General features: G+C 41.6%; 1 protein-coding gene across 1 annotated transcript in view; it reads right to left on the bottom strand.

Annotated features, from left to right (window-relative positions):
- The window catches only part of LOC131893564 (uncharacterized), a 37,360-nt gene extending 32,117 nt beyond the window's left edge, over window positions 1-5,243 (bottom strand). The window contains exons 1-2 of the mRNA XM_059243619.1: window positions 3,914-5,243; window positions 1,506-1,778 (exon numbers count right to left, since the gene is read on the bottom strand). Coding sequence (XP_059099602.1) covers window positions 1,506-1,778; window positions 3,914-4,040 — 400 coding nt within the window. The 5' untranslated portion in view covers window positions 4,041-5,243. The remainder of the gene's footprint in view (window positions 1-1,505; window positions 1,779-3,913) is intronic.
- Window positions 5,244-18,172: the final 12,929 nt, after the last annotated feature.

Raw genomic sequence — 18,172 nt, 5'->3', positions numbered from 1 at the left:
TCTAGATAGAGTTTTCCATCCAAGAAATCCAAGCACGTTGAAAAACACAGCCTCGCAATCAACTTATGTTATTGGTTAACCACAAGATAAAGCCATTCTTCAATGGAAAATCTTGGAGTCAACGCCTTTGAATTTGTTCCAAGTTGGTGCACAAGAATTAGCAACCCAGGTGTGAGTTGATAAGCTCCCCAAGGATTCCCACTCTAGCCCTGAATGGCTGGAAATCACCCGCATGTGAATATGAGAATAGTGAAAAGCCCCCCCCCCCCCTTTCAGCGCAATTCACCCTCCTTGGACCACCCTTCTGCGTTTCCATTCTCGTTCTCGGGCTGGAACTAGTGATAAGTCGTCTATTCAAGGCAAACGACAACAAGCACGAACAAGTCTCTCTTCAGTCAATTGTTGAGTTGATTGTATCATTGATTTCCCATTTTTTTCCCTTGTTTGCCCGCAGGACCTTCGGCAGAGATCCTCTTTCTCTTTGTTTGCCTCGTTTGGGTCCATTTTCTCATTGAGGAAACAAACCAGAGGCACAGAGATAGCGGCATGGTGTAGTATTAGAGATCTTAAGAGGCGTCACAGACTTGATGGTCACCCTAGATTTGGCGCTCTTTTTGGAGTTGTGCGAAACTCATTTGGAATAGCGGCAAAATATAACAGTTGGATGAGCGTGTGTGGATTTTGCTTTTATTCGGTTTACAAGGAAGATGCATTCTTATTGGACAGCTTTTCACCTGAATCTTGTTGCACAAAGATCATGTGGATGCTTATATTGAAATGAAGCTCTCGTACCATCCATTCATTCGTTATACAATCCTTTTGAATGACTTCCTTGTGATAAAAACAATACTCAATCGGATATTCTCTTCATTCGGCAGTTCACCAATGATAAAAATCGTCATTTCTATGAGAATCATTCAAGGTGTCTCGTTCTTCTTTGAGAATAGTGAGAGCGGGAAACTCTCATTATGTAGAACATGAAACAGGAAGTGAAAGGCGACAGACCAAGAAAGCTGGAACTTGCGCCAGAACTACCACTCCTACTTGCATACATACAGTCCACAGAAAAAGAAAAAAAGAGCGAAAAGAAGAAGTGCGATGGTGCGTTCTGTCTTTCCTTCCACAACATTGGTAGTTATCCCAGATGTGTTGTAAATTGCTTCGTAACACCTCCAGATCTGTCCTGGTTCCCTTCCCACAGAACGAATCTCAAGCTATCAGTTCTTGTATGCGTCGATAGATGATCCTCGATTTGCAAGAGAGTGTTCCATTTATGGCCAACCATTTTTGAAACAACAAAACAAATTACTATTCACGTGGGGATCAAGAACACTCTCAGGAGTTTGCTCATTCTAGTTCATTTGGGCCTGGCTCAGCTGGAAATGGAACAGTATTGGCTAGGTCAAGACAATTATGCAGATATTCTATTACTCTCTCGGTTCAATCCATATAAGGTCACTTGTTCGGCCTAGGAAAAAAAGCCATTCCCCAAAAGATATGCTCACCTCTGACTATGAGACTCAGTCTAACAGATTCACTGCCGAAGCCATTGATGCCTTTGCAAACGTACAGGCCTGTGTCAGCCAAGACCACGTCCTTGATCTTAATGTACCGACGATTGATGCGAAATCGCATCCACGTTGGAGGAATCATGCGATCGTCTTGGTACCACTCGATTAATGGCTTGGGTGTTCCGGTGATTGGGCACAACAGTTTGACAGTGTCGCCCTCTTGCGCCACATAGCGTTCCAAAAAATCGGTAGCCACCACCGGCGGACCTAGGAAACAAACATAACAATATTTCAAAGTCCGCTTTTTTTCCTTTTGAGACGTTTATGGCAGCCTTGACATTGCAGACATCTCTGGAAGCTTTTTGATATTCCGGTTGCGTTAAAAATACTAGTTAGTGTAATTTGAAGTCCTCATGAATTATGAAAAAAAAATTCCCGTCCATGCTAATAACATTTGGAACATCTCCTCACCAGCCCTTCGGTTTACCAAACAATACGTATTACAATCTCTGGAACCAGAGCTCTTGCTAAATCTGCACCCATCCAGTCGAACCATTAAGTTATCTTTACTACTTATTTTGCGTGTACCTTCTTTACCTTTCTTTACCTTACCTTCTAGAACGAAAGTTTACTGCACCTTCTGTAAAATGTTACTTACCTTTTTTTTGTACGCCAAGTAATAACCATTTTTGACGTCATTTTTCGTTCTTATAATGATACTTTTCAGTTTAGAGTTCTGGGGCTAAATTTTGAAGTCTTAGATATAGATGATACTATCCACAATACTCAGCAAATGTTTTGCTATGACAAGCAATAGACGGCATGAAAATGAAATGAGTACGATGGAGTTCCAATGCTAATTGACTTACTATATTCAGCGTAGTTAATCTGCCTTCATGAAATAATAAGTCAATTAGCATTGGAACTCCATCGTACTCATTTCATTTTCATGCCGTCTATTGCTTGTCAAACTCTTGTGATACAGAGTTTATGCAATCTTCAAGGACGAAGAAAAATATGTTACTATATTCAGCGTAGTTAATCTGCCTTCATGAAATAATAACATATTTTTCTCCGTCCTTGAAGATTGCATAAACTCTGTATCACAAGAGGGTTTATCATTGCGTGTGATAGTACATACACATATTATTAACATACAGCACAGCACAGTACAGCTGGCAATATTTCTTGGAATCATTCGCCGATTATTCTCGCAACCTCAATATTCGTTGAGCAAGTTCTCCGAGCACGTTTATGCTCTCACCTTTTTCCTCTTGTTCCAAATGGAGTAATAAACGTTTTTTATGCAAAATAAAACAACAGATAAATAAAATGCATAAAATGCTTTACATTGCCTTAATGTAACTCTTTGCAAGTGCCTTAGAGAATTATTTATGCTGTGTAATTAGGAAAAAGTTCTTAGCTTTGATTCAATACCATTCCGGGAGAAGCTAAAAAGAAAATTTTAAATTTCTGCTAACATCAATGCATTCTAACAAAAATAATCATATTTAGCAATTCAAACCTTTCTTCCTGGCTGGTTCTTGACAAGTGGATTTTCTTGCTGTATACTCATTAGGAACAAATAATAGGAAATATACTTTGGGAAATGAGGAAAATGAAAATCGGTTGCTTTGATGCACAATATGTCTCTTTCAAACAAAGGTGGGCCTCAAACCGTTGATTATCAATCGCGAATCAACAACGTGAAGGATCTTGTTCACTATCATGGGACTTGTTACTTTTTTATTTTATTTTTTCTATTCAACGGAAAGAGTAACTGTTGTTAGCATTCTGGTTTTTAGTTCATATATTTCAAAGAACAAATTTAGCTCCTTTTTGTTTAATATTACTCGCCAATCCTCTGAAAGATTTTACACCGAACACCATTTTTAATGATCTCAAGTGAAGGAATGATAACCAGCATTCGTTGTCAGTTTTGTAGAAACACTTTGGAGGACTAACTGACAAAACAATGAAACATTGTGAATGGGTTCAACAATTGCAAAAAGATTTAGTCAGTGGGAATTTGGCTTCGAATGGGGTCATTATTGGGTCTCTAGTAAAAAATTAGCTTCTGACAACAAAAGGCCATAAATTACAACCATCATACAAATTACTTTACCGTACATTTTAAGGTTATACAGAGATTTTGCACGTACGACAGCGATCCGTCTCTTCAAGTACCTTTTTTGCTTCTTTTCATTCTTATGCAAGAGATCAAGACCCTAAAATTTGACTGAAGAATCGATGAGATTAAAAATTAAAGTAAGGTGTTTCTCTGACTCTTTGTAAACAAGCATCCAATTTGACTTCTGTAGGTAATACTAGCTGCGTATTGTGTGCTCATATAAAGCGCCAAAGTCAAATTCATCCACTGCATCTTGTTCTGAAATGTTTACCTTTGACACCAGATGACTCGGTGATGGAACAGTTCCAAGCAATGAAGAAAAGCAGGATGATAAAGACTGGATGTGAGTCACGACCAGGTCTTAGACTGTCACAAAAATGATGATGTCGCGTGTCCATTGTGTCTTTGGCGAAGAAAAAACACAAGTTTCAAATTGAGATCAAATTCAGTTCCACTCACGATTTCTCGTGTCTACACAAGGAATAGTCTGCCATTTTCCTGTGAATTCCACATGCCATCTTTCAGTTCGAGCGGAGAGATTTCCCTTCTGCAGGACAACAGGTGGCAAGTATCACTTTTTTGAGGGCACTTTGACACCGTTTGCTTCGTTCCTGGCCAAATAACACTTGATCAATGAGCGATCATGTCCGACGCTCCAAAAACTTCTAACCTTTTCGAGGGAGTGTGTTTCAATCACTTGCCAGGGCTTGAACTCGAAACTTTAATTAAACCAACTTTCATTTTTCTTTCCAAGTTTCCTTGAACGTGACACATCATCCAAGGAGCTCGAATCCTCGCTCTCGACTGAAAAGGTCTCTTTCCTCTGTTCAGGTTTTGCGTCCCTTTCTGGCGTTCCTTCCTCTTCGTTCCCTTTCTGGCGTTCTCTCCGTTTTTGGTTCCATTTTTGGAATTCTTCTGCGCGCGTTTCTTTTTTTTACGGACGCACTCGGAATTCCAAGCCTTGGCCTTTATGGATGAAGGCCCCTTGGATATTTTGTATCATCAGGACCTCGATAGCTGCCATGATGACGCTTTCAATTAGTGCAAAAACTCTTTATGACCCCCCAACGAACCCAAAGAGGACCAACAATGGCCAAAAATGCCTATGTTCCGAGCACCATTGAGCCATTTAGCAAACACGTTAGCCTGGATCCCTCTAGTTTAATGTTATTGTGATTATTTTAGGTCACCTTATTGAGCTTTGATCGTGGTGTTGTCTTCAGGCAAACAACACTTTAGGATGCAAAATTCAAATCAACTGAAATAGAGCTCTTTTTATACAAAATAGACTACAAGACTCCCAAAAATCGGTAAATGCAAAATTAAGAAAGGATGGATATCAACCATAATCTTAACTCAGTGTCATCATCTCTATTCGTTTGACTTAAGCTCCCAGAAATAAATCAAATTAGCTATCATAACTTTTTATCATTTCATGAAATTGATTTTACTTGGAAATTGCTCTTAACATGAAATTGCTTTCAGTTAATCCAAATTAACCAATTGACCAAACAGGGAAAAAAGGGCTCACCAAAGGTACAAAATAGGTGCACGCGAGGAAAAACGTAGGCAGGCAATATTTCATGGGGGAAGGAGATATTAAGGTCGTATTTTTTAACAAAATGATTAAATTTAAACTAATTTGAATGATATGCTCATCGAACTTTCCATTATCTAGGTGCAGTAGTCCTCCAAGATAATGGAAAGTTCGATGAGCATATCCATTTGAAAGTTGGTGCAGCTTTTCAAACATATGGTTGGATATATCGCACGTTTAACTCCAGAGATAGTATCACGATGCTAACTCTGTACAAGTTGATTGTTAAGCCGCATCTTGAATATGCCTCAATCATTTGGGCTCCAATTAGTTACGCAGGTTTGCAAAAGCTCGAACAGGTCCAAAGATGTTTCACTAAGAACATCGCAGGTATGAGAGAGCTCTTAAATTGGGAGAGACTTGCAACGTTTGGGTTGTAAAATTATGCAGAGAAGGTACAAAAGGTATCTAGTACTACGTATACGTCTTCAAAAACATCCATAGGCTTTGTCCCAACCCAAGATTTAAGGTCAATTCTAGTGACCGTAGAGGCTTTATATGTGTTTTGAGAGCACCTTCAAGCCCTCGAGAATCCAGGCTAGTTAGAACAATAAAGTCCAACTCTCTTCTTTCTTGGGCACCATCACTGTCCAATGTATTGACCTCAAATAATCGTAGGGAGTGTGAAGGCCTTGTTGATTCAGTGGCAGCATCTAAGTCAGACTTGGACAAGTTTTTTGACTAAAATTCCTGATCAACCTTAAATTCAAGGACTAGCCAGATCAGCCAACACAAATTCGTTGGTGGATCAAATAATATAAGAAAACAAAAGTCAAATAGAATTAATTTCTTTTATTGAAATGGTGGGATTCCAGTAGCAAGTAAGGAAGTCCCAACAGACTAATTTATCAAAAACTTATTTTTTTTCATTCCTGTTTTGGAGCTCTTAGAGATCAGACACATATCATTTTGCTCTTGTCTTTTCCAGTTCTTATCGCTCAGAAATTTCACACCAAGGTGTGAATTCCTCTGTTACCCCTTGGTTGTTGTGCATGTAAACTTCTTGGTGTGGGGGTGTGGGTGAATAAATGGGAATCGACCTTTATCATTTAATTGGGTAGATTTTTCACTGCTCTTTGATCAGACGTAACTGCTTTAAAACATAATACATTTCTTGCTCGCTCAAATATGTTTGACGTATTTTTAGCTTTAGTTTTTTATGTCGTAATGTAGAATATTTATTTTCGAATCTTTGTCTAGGTGTCGAGTTCATAGTTAGTTGGTTTAATTGTGTTGCTCATTGATTGTTAGATATTACAGTTAATTTGTTTATTGATTGTTTATTCCATAGATCACTTTGTTGAGTATATTTGTGTGTTGTTTGCCTAGGTTAGGTACTTTAATTGCTTGCTTTGTCGCGGCGATATAAGTCATAAAGTAAATGGGATGACATGAGACTAATATGATATCACATGAGAGGGAAACGAAGAGGATTCTAAAAATACGGCAATTTCTCTTTTTTTGCGGGCTTCCTTACCACTACCGGGATTGGAATCCCAGCGATCAAGACGAGAAGATTATTCATTTTACTTGACTTTTATGTATATATATTATTTGATCGGCCAACGAATTTGAATTGGCTGATCTGGTTCTCTCATGACAATGGTTTAGTTCCTATTCATGCATATACAATAAAAACTCTGCCAATCAATCGTCCAAATGCATCTAGAATGTGCTTTCCAAATTTGGGCAACCATGACAGCTGGGGGTTGGAATAAGATAAAAAAAAGTGCCAAGATCTTTTGCAAGATCTATTGCGGGGATGAACCGCCTAAATTGTTAGAAACGACTTCAATACTTAGAATTAAATAGTGGTCAGCGTAGGTACGATCCTTACCTAATACTGTATGTTTTGAAATGTCTCCACGAGCTCTGCCCTAATCCGGGAATAAAATATAGTATTAGTGACAGAATAGGCACACATGCAAAATGCGATCAGATAAAAAGTTAGTTAAGTCCTTAAAATCTTCCTTTATAATAAATCGAGCACCAACCCCCTTAACGTATTGTTATTTTGGCGTTGGAAAATCACCGTTTTTTCGGCACTTCATTCCCAGTGGACAGACCACGGATGATGCACCACAGACCATATAATGTCTAAACCTGTCTAGACATGGCATAGCGTGAAGAAAATGAATCGCTTGCCTTCATCGGCTGGTGAATTCATTTTGGTGTCTAGCAAGGTGTCTAGTGACTCACTCATTTTCTTTGGCCAGCGTGGCCGGATTTTGATTGAGCTTGTCATTGACTGCGCTCTGTCAGGAGCGCGCAATTCTAAGTCGTTTTTGGTCTTTTTTGGTCTGCAGATCTGCTGACGCCAAGTGCATATTTCTCTGGCCTGAGGTCGGGCCCGGTCGGGCCAAATGCCAATCCTCATTATATATGATCTGTGGGTGGAGAGACTGGAATTCGGAAAGATTCCAATAGTGTCTCTCAACCTTTTCTCGCTATTTTTTCTTGTCACTTTTGTTGCCATTTACACTACGGAGAAATTTGAGATTGAATCCAGTTTCAGGATGGAAGATAGACTCCTAGTTTGCTCAGGATGAAAACTTCATCGCTTTTCCATGCCGAAATCAGTTTCAATCCTGAAACAAACCGATTTGTTTTTGGGGATCAATCTTCACGTCTCACTTCGTCAGCTGAAGGGCCTAAATGGTGGACGTGCGCTTTTCCACTACTTTAAAATTCAATTGAAATTGAATGAGAAGCAATAGTTTTGACCTGTGACACCAGTGAGTGATGGCACGCCCACTATCAGTAGCCCTGACCTGCCTGATAAACTCAGTCCAATGGATGGACCCCTCTTTTCAATCCTTCCCCCTCTTCCCACCCATGTCATGGATGCCCAAGGCCGTGGAGGGCTTTACCCTCATTGGTGTCCTCTATCAGTCAACCACGCACAATGATCACCTTGTCTCCTCAGACCTCACAAACATCCTGCATAAAGGAAGAATCCTGGAGGAAGACATCATAGGTGGTGACTTCAACATCCGATCTGACTTGAGTGAATCCACCGAGATCGCCCAGATCCTGTGTGCCAATGATTGGGAATCAATCATTCTGAGCTTCGACCCGGGAGTCCCAATACACTCCTACTCCCTGCCCTGAGAGCCTTTATACTTGACCACTTCTTCACATCAGAAAATATTCCGTCTCCGGCCAGTTTCATCCATCTACGGGCTTTTTCATCCCCTTCCGATTTCGTTCACCTTCGAGATACCTGGATATTTCCGTCATCTGAGAGGTCTTACCGGGTCTTACCTCAGACGGAGTTGGGTGCGTGGACGTTATTCAATTTGAAAATCCTATGACTGACGTGGTCTATGGGTGCTCATACTGCATAACGTCCGAGCCTTGACTCCGGGGTAAGAACAGTTAAAAAGTAGGCCTCTGGGCATGACTCGAAATGGGAGTTGCGTGGTCAATTTACAGAAATTTGCGGCTCAATTTAAGGCATCTGGAATTCTCCATCAACACCGGGAATATAAACCACCAAGCTCCATTTAACTAAGACATGTCGCCTGCATTTAAATCGCCGTCCTTTTCAGAAGAGAGGAGGGTCCAAGCTCATACATCGTACCATCAATATCTGAGGAGTGAAACACTCCAAAAGAGCCCAAAGCCTCTGAGGAGCGCAGAGTCATACCACTACTATTGATTGGAAGTCCAGAACTTTGATGCCTTTATCGGTATCACCGGTATTGTCCCAGAGGCAGTCGTTTTTCATCATCACGAGAAATTGTATTGCAGAAGGTTACTGTTATTTCCAGATAACTACCATCCCCTTTTGCAGCCCTGGGCGGAACTCGAGATGGACGTGGCCTTTAAGAAGGTGAAGAGCAAAGCTACTTCAACAGATGGGATGTCGCCTTTCTAGCTTTCATTTGTCTGGACCTATGTCTAGCTCTCCAAGAAACGTGCCAAAAACACATCAGCACCTCCCTCCATTCCTTTTTTGTCCCACCAAAATAATGGATAGTTGATCGAAGTCACCTTCATTCACAATAAGGGTCCATACGACCATCTCGCTTCAGAATCTCGTCCTTGAAGATGTCCATTATCATCACAGCTGTCCGTTCTCCAGATTCTTACTGTACGCATGTCTGTATGCAGTAATTCATTCAGTTTTATATATTTTAAGCAGTAAAAGACTATAAGTTACAATGAGTATTTTTAATCAATCCCAGATGTTTGGTTTGGTTTGGAAGAACATTTCAAATGACCTATGATTTGGATAAAGACCTTTATTGGATTTGTAGGATACAATGAGAACGTAATTGGTTGTACAAATGGATGGTGATAACATAGATATAACCTCTGCGATTGGGCTCTTAAATCTTATTTGAAAATACGGGCATGAATGGTATGATATGTTTAGGGCTGAGGCCGAGGAGTAGGTGGATTTAAATGAAGGCCCGGATTAACAACAAGTCCATTGCCTCTGATCAACAATTCTCTTCTCTCGAAGTGTCTTGGGCGAAAAGAATGCTTAGGAAGACAGGCCACTGCTTCTATCTGTAGTACTTGATAATCCAGCACCTCTCCATTTTGGGAATTTGAGAGCTTGTATCAATTGCCAACATAACACGAGGGAGGATCAATCCGGACACCATGACCACCAATCAAGGTGTCCAAGCAAAGTCAATCTTCAATAACATGGTCTTGGAGAGAGCTGTGCTCACTTGTAAAGTGGCCTTGATGAAACCAGGCTGTTTTCCAACCTCAAATCATTGATGTCATAGTGTTTGTTACTACTTTCCCTTTGCGGTTGCCAATGGACATTGGACAACGAGATCTACTAATTAGTTTATTCTAACTCCTTCCCAAACATTGATACCGAAAATGTGGATAGAGTGCTTGAACAAAGGACATAGATCTAATACTTGATTGAGAAGATTAGCTGTTTTCGGCAACAAGATTGAATCGCCTTTATTGTAAATGGATGATTAAGATGGATCTTCACGATTCAATCCCAAGATGCAATCCTGGGATTCAATCTAGGAGATTCAAACCTGGACTTCCATCCTAGTGTAAAGGTACCCTTAGTTTGTCCCGGGCCTCTTGCACCGAAGCAATGGAGAGTTCAGACACCCAATCGTTGCTTAAGAGAGAAGCACGGAACGCACTTAAGTCGCCCCGGGATAGAATGGGAATACATTGTTCAGTTTCAACATAGTTGTTGGCAGCAAGTATCCCAAACTCAAATGGTAGGTGGTCGCTAATGTTCAAGTCATTCCTGGACAGAACAAATTGGACACAAGTAAGCTCGTTGGTAAGAAGCAGGTCAAGAGTGTTCCCTTTTAAGTGCGTGGGGGAATTCAATCATCTGCTCAAGGAACGCGTTCTGCACACTCTCCAAGAAATTATTTTCGGAGCGTGACGTTCCATATGCATGTTTCCAGGAAATATAAGGATAGTTGAAGTCACCACAAATAACGGTGAACGAGGATATGGTCAAGACGTAGTCATTTAACGACACTCTATCAACTACTGGGGCGCTTGGAGATAGATACACAACAACCAAAGTGACGTCTTGCACTAAGATTGCACACACTTGAGGATCATTATCCCCTACCTTCATGGCATTTAATGCCTTCACGAGCCATTATCATAACTCCACCGCCCCGTCCATCTCTAGTATCCAACCCATTCTTACGCGCTGCCACACGATAGCCAAGGCCTTCACATTCAGAAGAGAGAATACGATTGTTTAACCAGGATTCCGACAGAACAACGAAATCGGGAATATCGTTAAAAAGTAGTTGTTGGAGGTCGGTGACCAAATTTGTCAAAACTCCGTGCGTTGAGCTAAATTGGCCCATTGACCACTGAAAATTATGGACATATCACGATGACCAAGACTAGTCATCAGGGCTGCACCATTAGTCTTGTCTTGTTGCAGGTTCGCCCTGTCCATAGCTATCTTTAAGCTCAAGAAAACGCAATTTTCAACATATGCCTGGCAGCCCTGACATCTTGACTAACAAATCGGACTAAAGTTTCTACAGACAGCCTAAAGGTAATTGCGGCTGAATTGGCTTTTTGTTATGACTACCCTTGTCGAGGTACGTCCATAATTTTCAGTGGTTTAAGATTGAGCGTAGGAGATTCATCTTCAATTATTGCTTTGATTTACTAAGAGTGGCCACTGGATTTTTGGTCAGTGGATTTTTGTCACTCGATTTGATCCCTTCCTTCCTCTCCACACATGATTTCTCGAGGTCTTTGGTACCAGCTTCTTTGGTATACTTCTTTACATTGGCGATTTGGTTATAAACTCGCACCGGAATGTTGCTTTAATTTGAAATCAGAATCATCCTCTTCCAAATGTTGGGTTTCTGTCAATTCATCCCGTTGGTCTGTCGTCAAATTCGAGCTTGCTAAGGCATCCAGTGTTTGGCGAAGTTCTGGGAGGTTTGAAGCTTTTGAGTTGGATGAATCGTCCACTGCTTGTTCCCTACATGGTTTGTAGCTCACATATTGGCTTGAGCACTGAGATTGGATATGACCTTCCTCCTTGCATCGAAAACACTTCCGTATTTGTGACTTGTGTAGAACTCTGATGTTACGTTTTTTCACTTGTACAAAATCGGGTACCTCCGATTTTGGTACAATTTGTACCTTCCGATGTCCAGTTGTGAGTCCAGATAAGCTTGACTCTCCTCCAAAAACCTCCAATGTGACCGGAGCAATGACCCTTGCAAACTGGGAAGCGGCTTCACATAATTGGTGATCGCTTATCTCATCGGGGACGTTCAGGAATCTTAGGGTCGAGGGCCTCAAACCTCCTTTTACGGTGCAGTTCCATCTTTTACCATTATGAGTTTGGCGGAACTCAACGTCATGCCCAAATCGGTTGCTAACTTTGATTGTGCTTGATGTCTTCACCCTCAGGGTTCTCATGCCTAGAGCCAGGCCGGGAAAACCAGTCAACTCCAACTTTTTTAAAAAGACCCTGTCGAAGAGAAAAAGGGCCAGAAGGTAGGGTGTTAGGGATTCATGGGGCTCATCCAAGCACTCAAAATCCATCACCAAAAAACGGGAGCACCCAAGGCAAAGCTGTTGACAGGGTCTCTGCGTAGGATTTCCCTTCCGCCTGATTGGTCTGGTGTTCTGACATCGCTGATAATTGTGTTTGCAATTATTAGTCTCTTTGCATGCATTCATGATGGAAGCTATATTGGGAAAAGTCAGTAAAGAGGCTAAACAATGCTTGGACTTGGTTTTGTTCTCATGTCGTTCCAATTTCAAAACGGGAGATTGCTCCCCAGCAATTATGGGAGCCTCTTAAGTGGCATAAGGAATTTTCTCCCGTAACTTAAGAAAGACCAACGCCCTGCAAACCCTCAAAGAGACCCAATTTAGGTTGAACTGGGTAGAACAATGCCCACTTCGGTTGGACTTGCATACTCTGATGGCAATCTCTTTCCATGCTAGAATCGCCAAGCTACGCTTCCCAAGTCTGGTGCTAGATTTCAACTGATAGATATCAAAAATGTTCTTTCGATCACTGAAATTGCCGATTCGCTGTTCCTCGACTTGAAACTTTCAAGGAACGAAGTGAAAAAATTATTCAAACTCCCAATTCCACCCAACTGACGGATCAAGGAAGGTGGTCCGAATTTGAACCGATCAAGAAATCATAATAAAGGAAAGATTCGGTGACAAATTTGAATTTGGAAGAAGATATGAGGAAAGTTTATTGATCTGTTCCGTCCGAGGGGTGAAGAACAACATAAATCTTCCTCTCCTATATGTCCCAGACGATTGCGTTTCGGCGAATATGTTGGAGCTGATTAAAGGGTTTGCCAGTCCCCTCAGTCATATCAATTTGTAAATAAAGATGACTCCATACCTGCTGGAATAGTCAATGGAAACATGATTTTTCTGGTCAAGATGGTGTCGCCTGAACCAGATTTCTCACTCTGGGAACTGGGAGAATCCGTTTTCTACACAAGAGTCAAGGAGTACTACAGGCAGAGCCGTCCTTGCCAGAGTCAACCAAGAAATATTGGTGGGGTTTGAGCTTGCAAAATTGAAAGGAGAATCCAGACAGCTGTGGACAGCGAGAAATGATGGGGTAAGAACACCAATGAGCATGAAGTCGCTACAACCAACTAAAGGAGCACCAGTAAGGTCAAGAGAAACCACTGTTGAGATAGTCACCTGTTTGCCATTCTCTGCAGTTGTTGTGAACTCAAGCTTTCCCAAGTTCCAGAATTGACTACCATTGGCAACATCGAGCTTGCTTGATGAAGGTTGAAACTGAATTTCAAAATATAGTTTGTTAGATATTGTGGATCTTGGAGCACCAGAGTGCGGTAGAACGTTCAAAGTAAAACGAGTAGTGTCTGCAAAGCAATGAACTTTCATAAGCGACATGGAGAGAGCAACTATGTTGATTCGGATGTTGAAGGACTTCAACTGGCACTTTCATTATAGCGTCCACGAGGACAACGCGACGAATTGGGGAGCGTAGGAGGGAACAGAACAATCCAACTGTCCAATCAGCCAAGCCTGTAATTATGAAAAAAAGGGGACCACCTATTCGGAATGTGCTTACGAGGTTTGGTAATAATCGAAACTATGACGGATCTCTTCAGGAGTGTGTGGATACTAAAAGCAGACCAATCAACTTTCAATAATCCCCCTCTTGAGAAAGAAACCAACCAGACAAGTCGAAGTTCCAACTGGCCTCAAATTCTCATTCAATATGACAATTCAAGACACCCATAAGAACATAAGGTTTATGTCTAGATGAGTCGAACGTATGGAAGAGTTGAATGAATAACTGTAGCCGAATCTACATTGGTCATCACGTGAGGATCATGAAGAGAGGAGCACGTTTTTTTTCTTACTCGGCCATTCCTTCGAGGGCCTTCATTCCTCTGGAGGGTGTTCCGTCCACCAGCCAGGGGTGAAAGGCCTTTGGTTATAACCCTAATCAGGGCATACAATCAATAGTTCGAGCTTCCTTTATCAGGGCCTCAAATAGCATACACCTGGGCCAATCTTCATGGCTAACTATGGTGCAAAATGTGGTCACTATCCTTGTCTAAATGCGCTTATCAAAGTCGACCTCTACTCTAACTACTGATTTCTGTTTCAAGAGCGATGCACTTTAGATACAGTTGAATGCAAATCACTTGCTACCTCTACTCCTTACGATGCTAGACCGATCTTGGTCGTCTGGGAAACCTAAGCTACTCTTCAAGGCAAATTGTACAGTTCAATCTACTTTATTCATCACAAACTATCAGCTGTCTTGCTCCAGTAAGAAAAGTGGGGGAATTGTTGGGCCAATAAAAAAAGGGACATACACTTTTGAAATCCATAATTTGATAATTAGTGTTCGATGTCTGGCAAGATGGTCCAACAGAGATGCTCGGATGATGTCCACTCGACGGGATTGTAGGTCCACTAACAGAGTGACGAAGTGCTGTACTCCGACTAGTCACTTCCCAGGTCCTCTTGCTCCTCTGCACGGCTTCCTGTCTTTGCTACTCCTATACGATGACGATCTTTGTCCTACGAAACAGTTCCCACTTCTGGACACCACAACAATGGTTTGTTCCCAACTACGAAAATGGAGGACTTAGCAATGGCAAGTGACTCCTCCTTAAAGAGCTTCAAACTCTGACTTCCCTCCTCAAGAGCTGAATCGCGACTTCGGAAATGGACTACTTCTCCGATGAGTAGAGACCGTAGTGCCCGCCCGCTGGCTTTAGCGCATGCAGCTGCGGCTGCCTCTCGGCGGGCAATACCTAAAGCAGCTCCTTTGAAGGCTCGGTCCTCACGAACATCTAGTAACATGGAGCGAAGGACACGGCCAAGATATCCGTAGGCGAGGCATTGCCCGTCTGAACGCTGTGTTGTTTGGTACATAAGCAATGCTTTTTGGAATGCTTAATCCGAAATGTCTCCGCCAATTTTCTCCAAGAGCTTTTTCACGGACTTGACACCGGCTTAGGCCACCCTGTTGCTTTGTGGATTGTTTGGGCCCGAGCTGATGTGCTCCATTTGGAAGCGCTCACACAAGGAGGCAAACGGCCCACGGAATTGGGGGCCAGTGTCCGGTGTCACCTTCATCGCAAAACCGACTTCAAAACACCAGCCGAGTGACCGTAGAGGCTTAATGTGCCTTTTGAGAGCACCTCCAATAGATTAAAGAAAAACCAAAAGTAACAAATAGACGAATTGCAACATTTCATGTATATTAGTATTGGGAAGAACATTAAGTGATATTTTACTGAATGCCACCGCCAAAAAACAAAAAAAATGATAATCAAGGGCTCAAAGGAAACGTTTGGCAAACATTTTTCGACTTCCACTCCTGTAACTCAAGTATAAGATGGCGAGTGCAAAATGCCCATTGGTGTACCCGAAAAGGTAGGAAAGCTCCCAACCAGAATAAACTACAACAGAAAAGTGGTGGATTCGTTTATTTGTTACTTTTCGTCAATTGGACAAAGTCTACAAGAGAATTTGCCAAAGTCCGTTCCTTACTATGAAGATCCTATGAAGAACATGTTCCGTCTCCTTCAGCTCAACTATTATATAAACTTTATTGTGACTCTTGGTCATGACAATTTGCAAAAAAATGTACAAAAGTGTATGTTAGGATATCAAATATATTAAGCATGTACATCTCCTTATCTATCCTCGTACCTCCCCTTATATTTCACTGCCGAACAGGTTCTACCAACTACCCCACCACAACTCTTGCTAAGAACTCGTTTCCTCACTCGATCTAATATGTCTCCCTTCTGACTCGTTCATTTTTTTTTAGGTCAGATGTTAGTTACCTTAATTCAAAATGGTTAGTTTGCTTTAAGCATAGTTGAGTATAATCGCATTTTTGTATTTGGTAACACAAGGATAAGGAAGCGAAACTTGAAATACGAGCACAGTCTCGAATCTCAAGTACATATGACTATACCTAAGAGAGATGAGTGCAGCCGGGAACTGCACTCATGTATACTGGTCCTTCTCTCGGATTTGCCATCAAGTACTCTTGCCGTCAGTTAGTTCGTAAAGGGGCAGGTCCGGTGCCAAATAGACCGTTGAATTTACCGTGATTGCCCGCTTTTGTTTGAAGTTTTGACTTCCTCAAATATGTTCGATGGCAGTCCTAGTCCGATGCAATCGGTGTGGTGCATTTCTTTACACGGAATATGCGGTTGACATCTTGAAGTTAACAAGTTTAGGTGGAAATGGCGTACATTGAAACCATGGAGACCCAAATTCCGGGACCATTCGGCATCGTTCAAAGTCAAGGTCAAGCTCCTTCAAAAGGACGGGATCCTTTGAATCTTCAAGAGTCCTTGATATGATCCGCTTGTTCGGAGTGGAAAGAGAATGGTCTCTCCCCAAAAGAAAACCATTGTAGCTGAAAGTGGCCAAGTTATACAAGGAAAAAGAAAAGTTGACTGGTGCCGATGCATTTGATGCTAATCATTTGAAAAGGGCGTGGACTAATCTGAAAGTAAGTTGAATGAGTTTACTTAGTGCAGTGCCCAGGAACTCGATTTTTTTTCGCTCAAAGTTAAGAGCTAGGGAAAAGAAATCGGATCGCGTAAGAGAGTTTAAGAGGACGGGAGGAGGACCGCCACCAAAATTGAAAAAGTTGAGTCCTCTTGAAGCAAACGTCTTTGACGAGCCTGGATATCAAACCGAATTGGTTGCTTTGTTTGACTCCGAAACGCAATTTGACAAGACAGTGAATGAGAGGATGAAGATGGGTCAACCACAACATCGGCGGCATGATCCGTCCACGTCAACAGCACAACTGATTGCTCCATTTCTACGCCTATCATTGACACCAAATTCTCAACCTTATGAATAACATCAGGATCAATTGCAAGTACCGAATTCGACTTGCAGGCAATTTGAATTTCACGAAAAAATCACCAGCCCCGAGATGTCCATGGGTGCAACAAATATCATCTTTTCGAACCCTTCAAGTGCACTTTGAAAATGATGGATTTGATGACAAACAAAATAACAACATGGAATACGTGGTTGAATCTGAGCTCGAGAAGGACATTGATGTGGCATCTGCTAGTGTTGAAAGTACGCCAATGCCTTCAATTGGAAGGTATCAGTCAAGATTAATACTATGTTGTTTCGTTCGACTTGCCCATTTGCCAAAGGCAGATTTTGCAGCAGGCCCTATCTGAAGATCAAATCATTGTCACCCCACCTCCAGCAACCCCAAGAAGATAGTTCTTTTTAGAGCATATTGACGTCAATGAATTCGAGGTCTACCTTCCTGCAATATGGTTTGCGATTTTGCAAAGATTACCCCTTCTTACATTTGCATCGTATTGTTTTCTTATTTTATTTGATCAGGTTTCTCGATTTTCCGTCGTTGGATGTTTTTAAAAAGTAAAGCACCACCGCTTCCAATATCAAACAAAATTTAAAGTTTACAATGTGACATGAAAGTCTCGGGCCCATGGAACACAGAACTATTATTCGAATCAATGTTTTCAATTTAATAGCCAGTGTGTCGCCTATTTAATTCATAAACTTTCTTGCCTCTCTCTGGCATCTTTGATGACTTGCTCATCTTTTTTTTGTACGGTAGTCTATGTTTTATGTTTGCAATGAAATGTGGGGAACATGAATGGACCCAGAAATTCCTATCGCATAATGAATCTTGGTATTTGCTAATCCCTGGAGTGGCTAATCCTGTTTTGAATAATGGATCTTGTTCTCGCTTTATAGTACTAGTTCGAATCAAAAGCAACTTGAGAATCCTATACCGCATCAAGGCCAAAATGGCAATAGAGGCCAAGGCCGTGGTCGCGGTAAAAGACGAGCTCGAGCACCATCAACCTTTGGCGGGACGATTGATCGAAAATCGGGCTGAAAAAGAGGGGAATTTTTTGTCCGACCAACGCAAAGTAAGTTTCTTGAAGCATGTTT

The sequence above is a fragment of the Tigriopus californicus genome, chromosome 2, assembly GCF_007210705.1.
Source record: "Tigriopus californicus strain San Diego chromosome 2, Tcal_SD_v2.1, whole genome shotgun sequence".
NCBI classification, from domain to species: Eukaryota; Metazoa; Arthropoda; class Copepoda; order Harpacticoida; family Harpacticidae; genus Tigriopus; species Tigriopus californicus.
The sequence above is the reverse complement of the archived record's forward strand: the minus strand, read 5'-3'. Positions and strand labels throughout refer to the sequence as shown.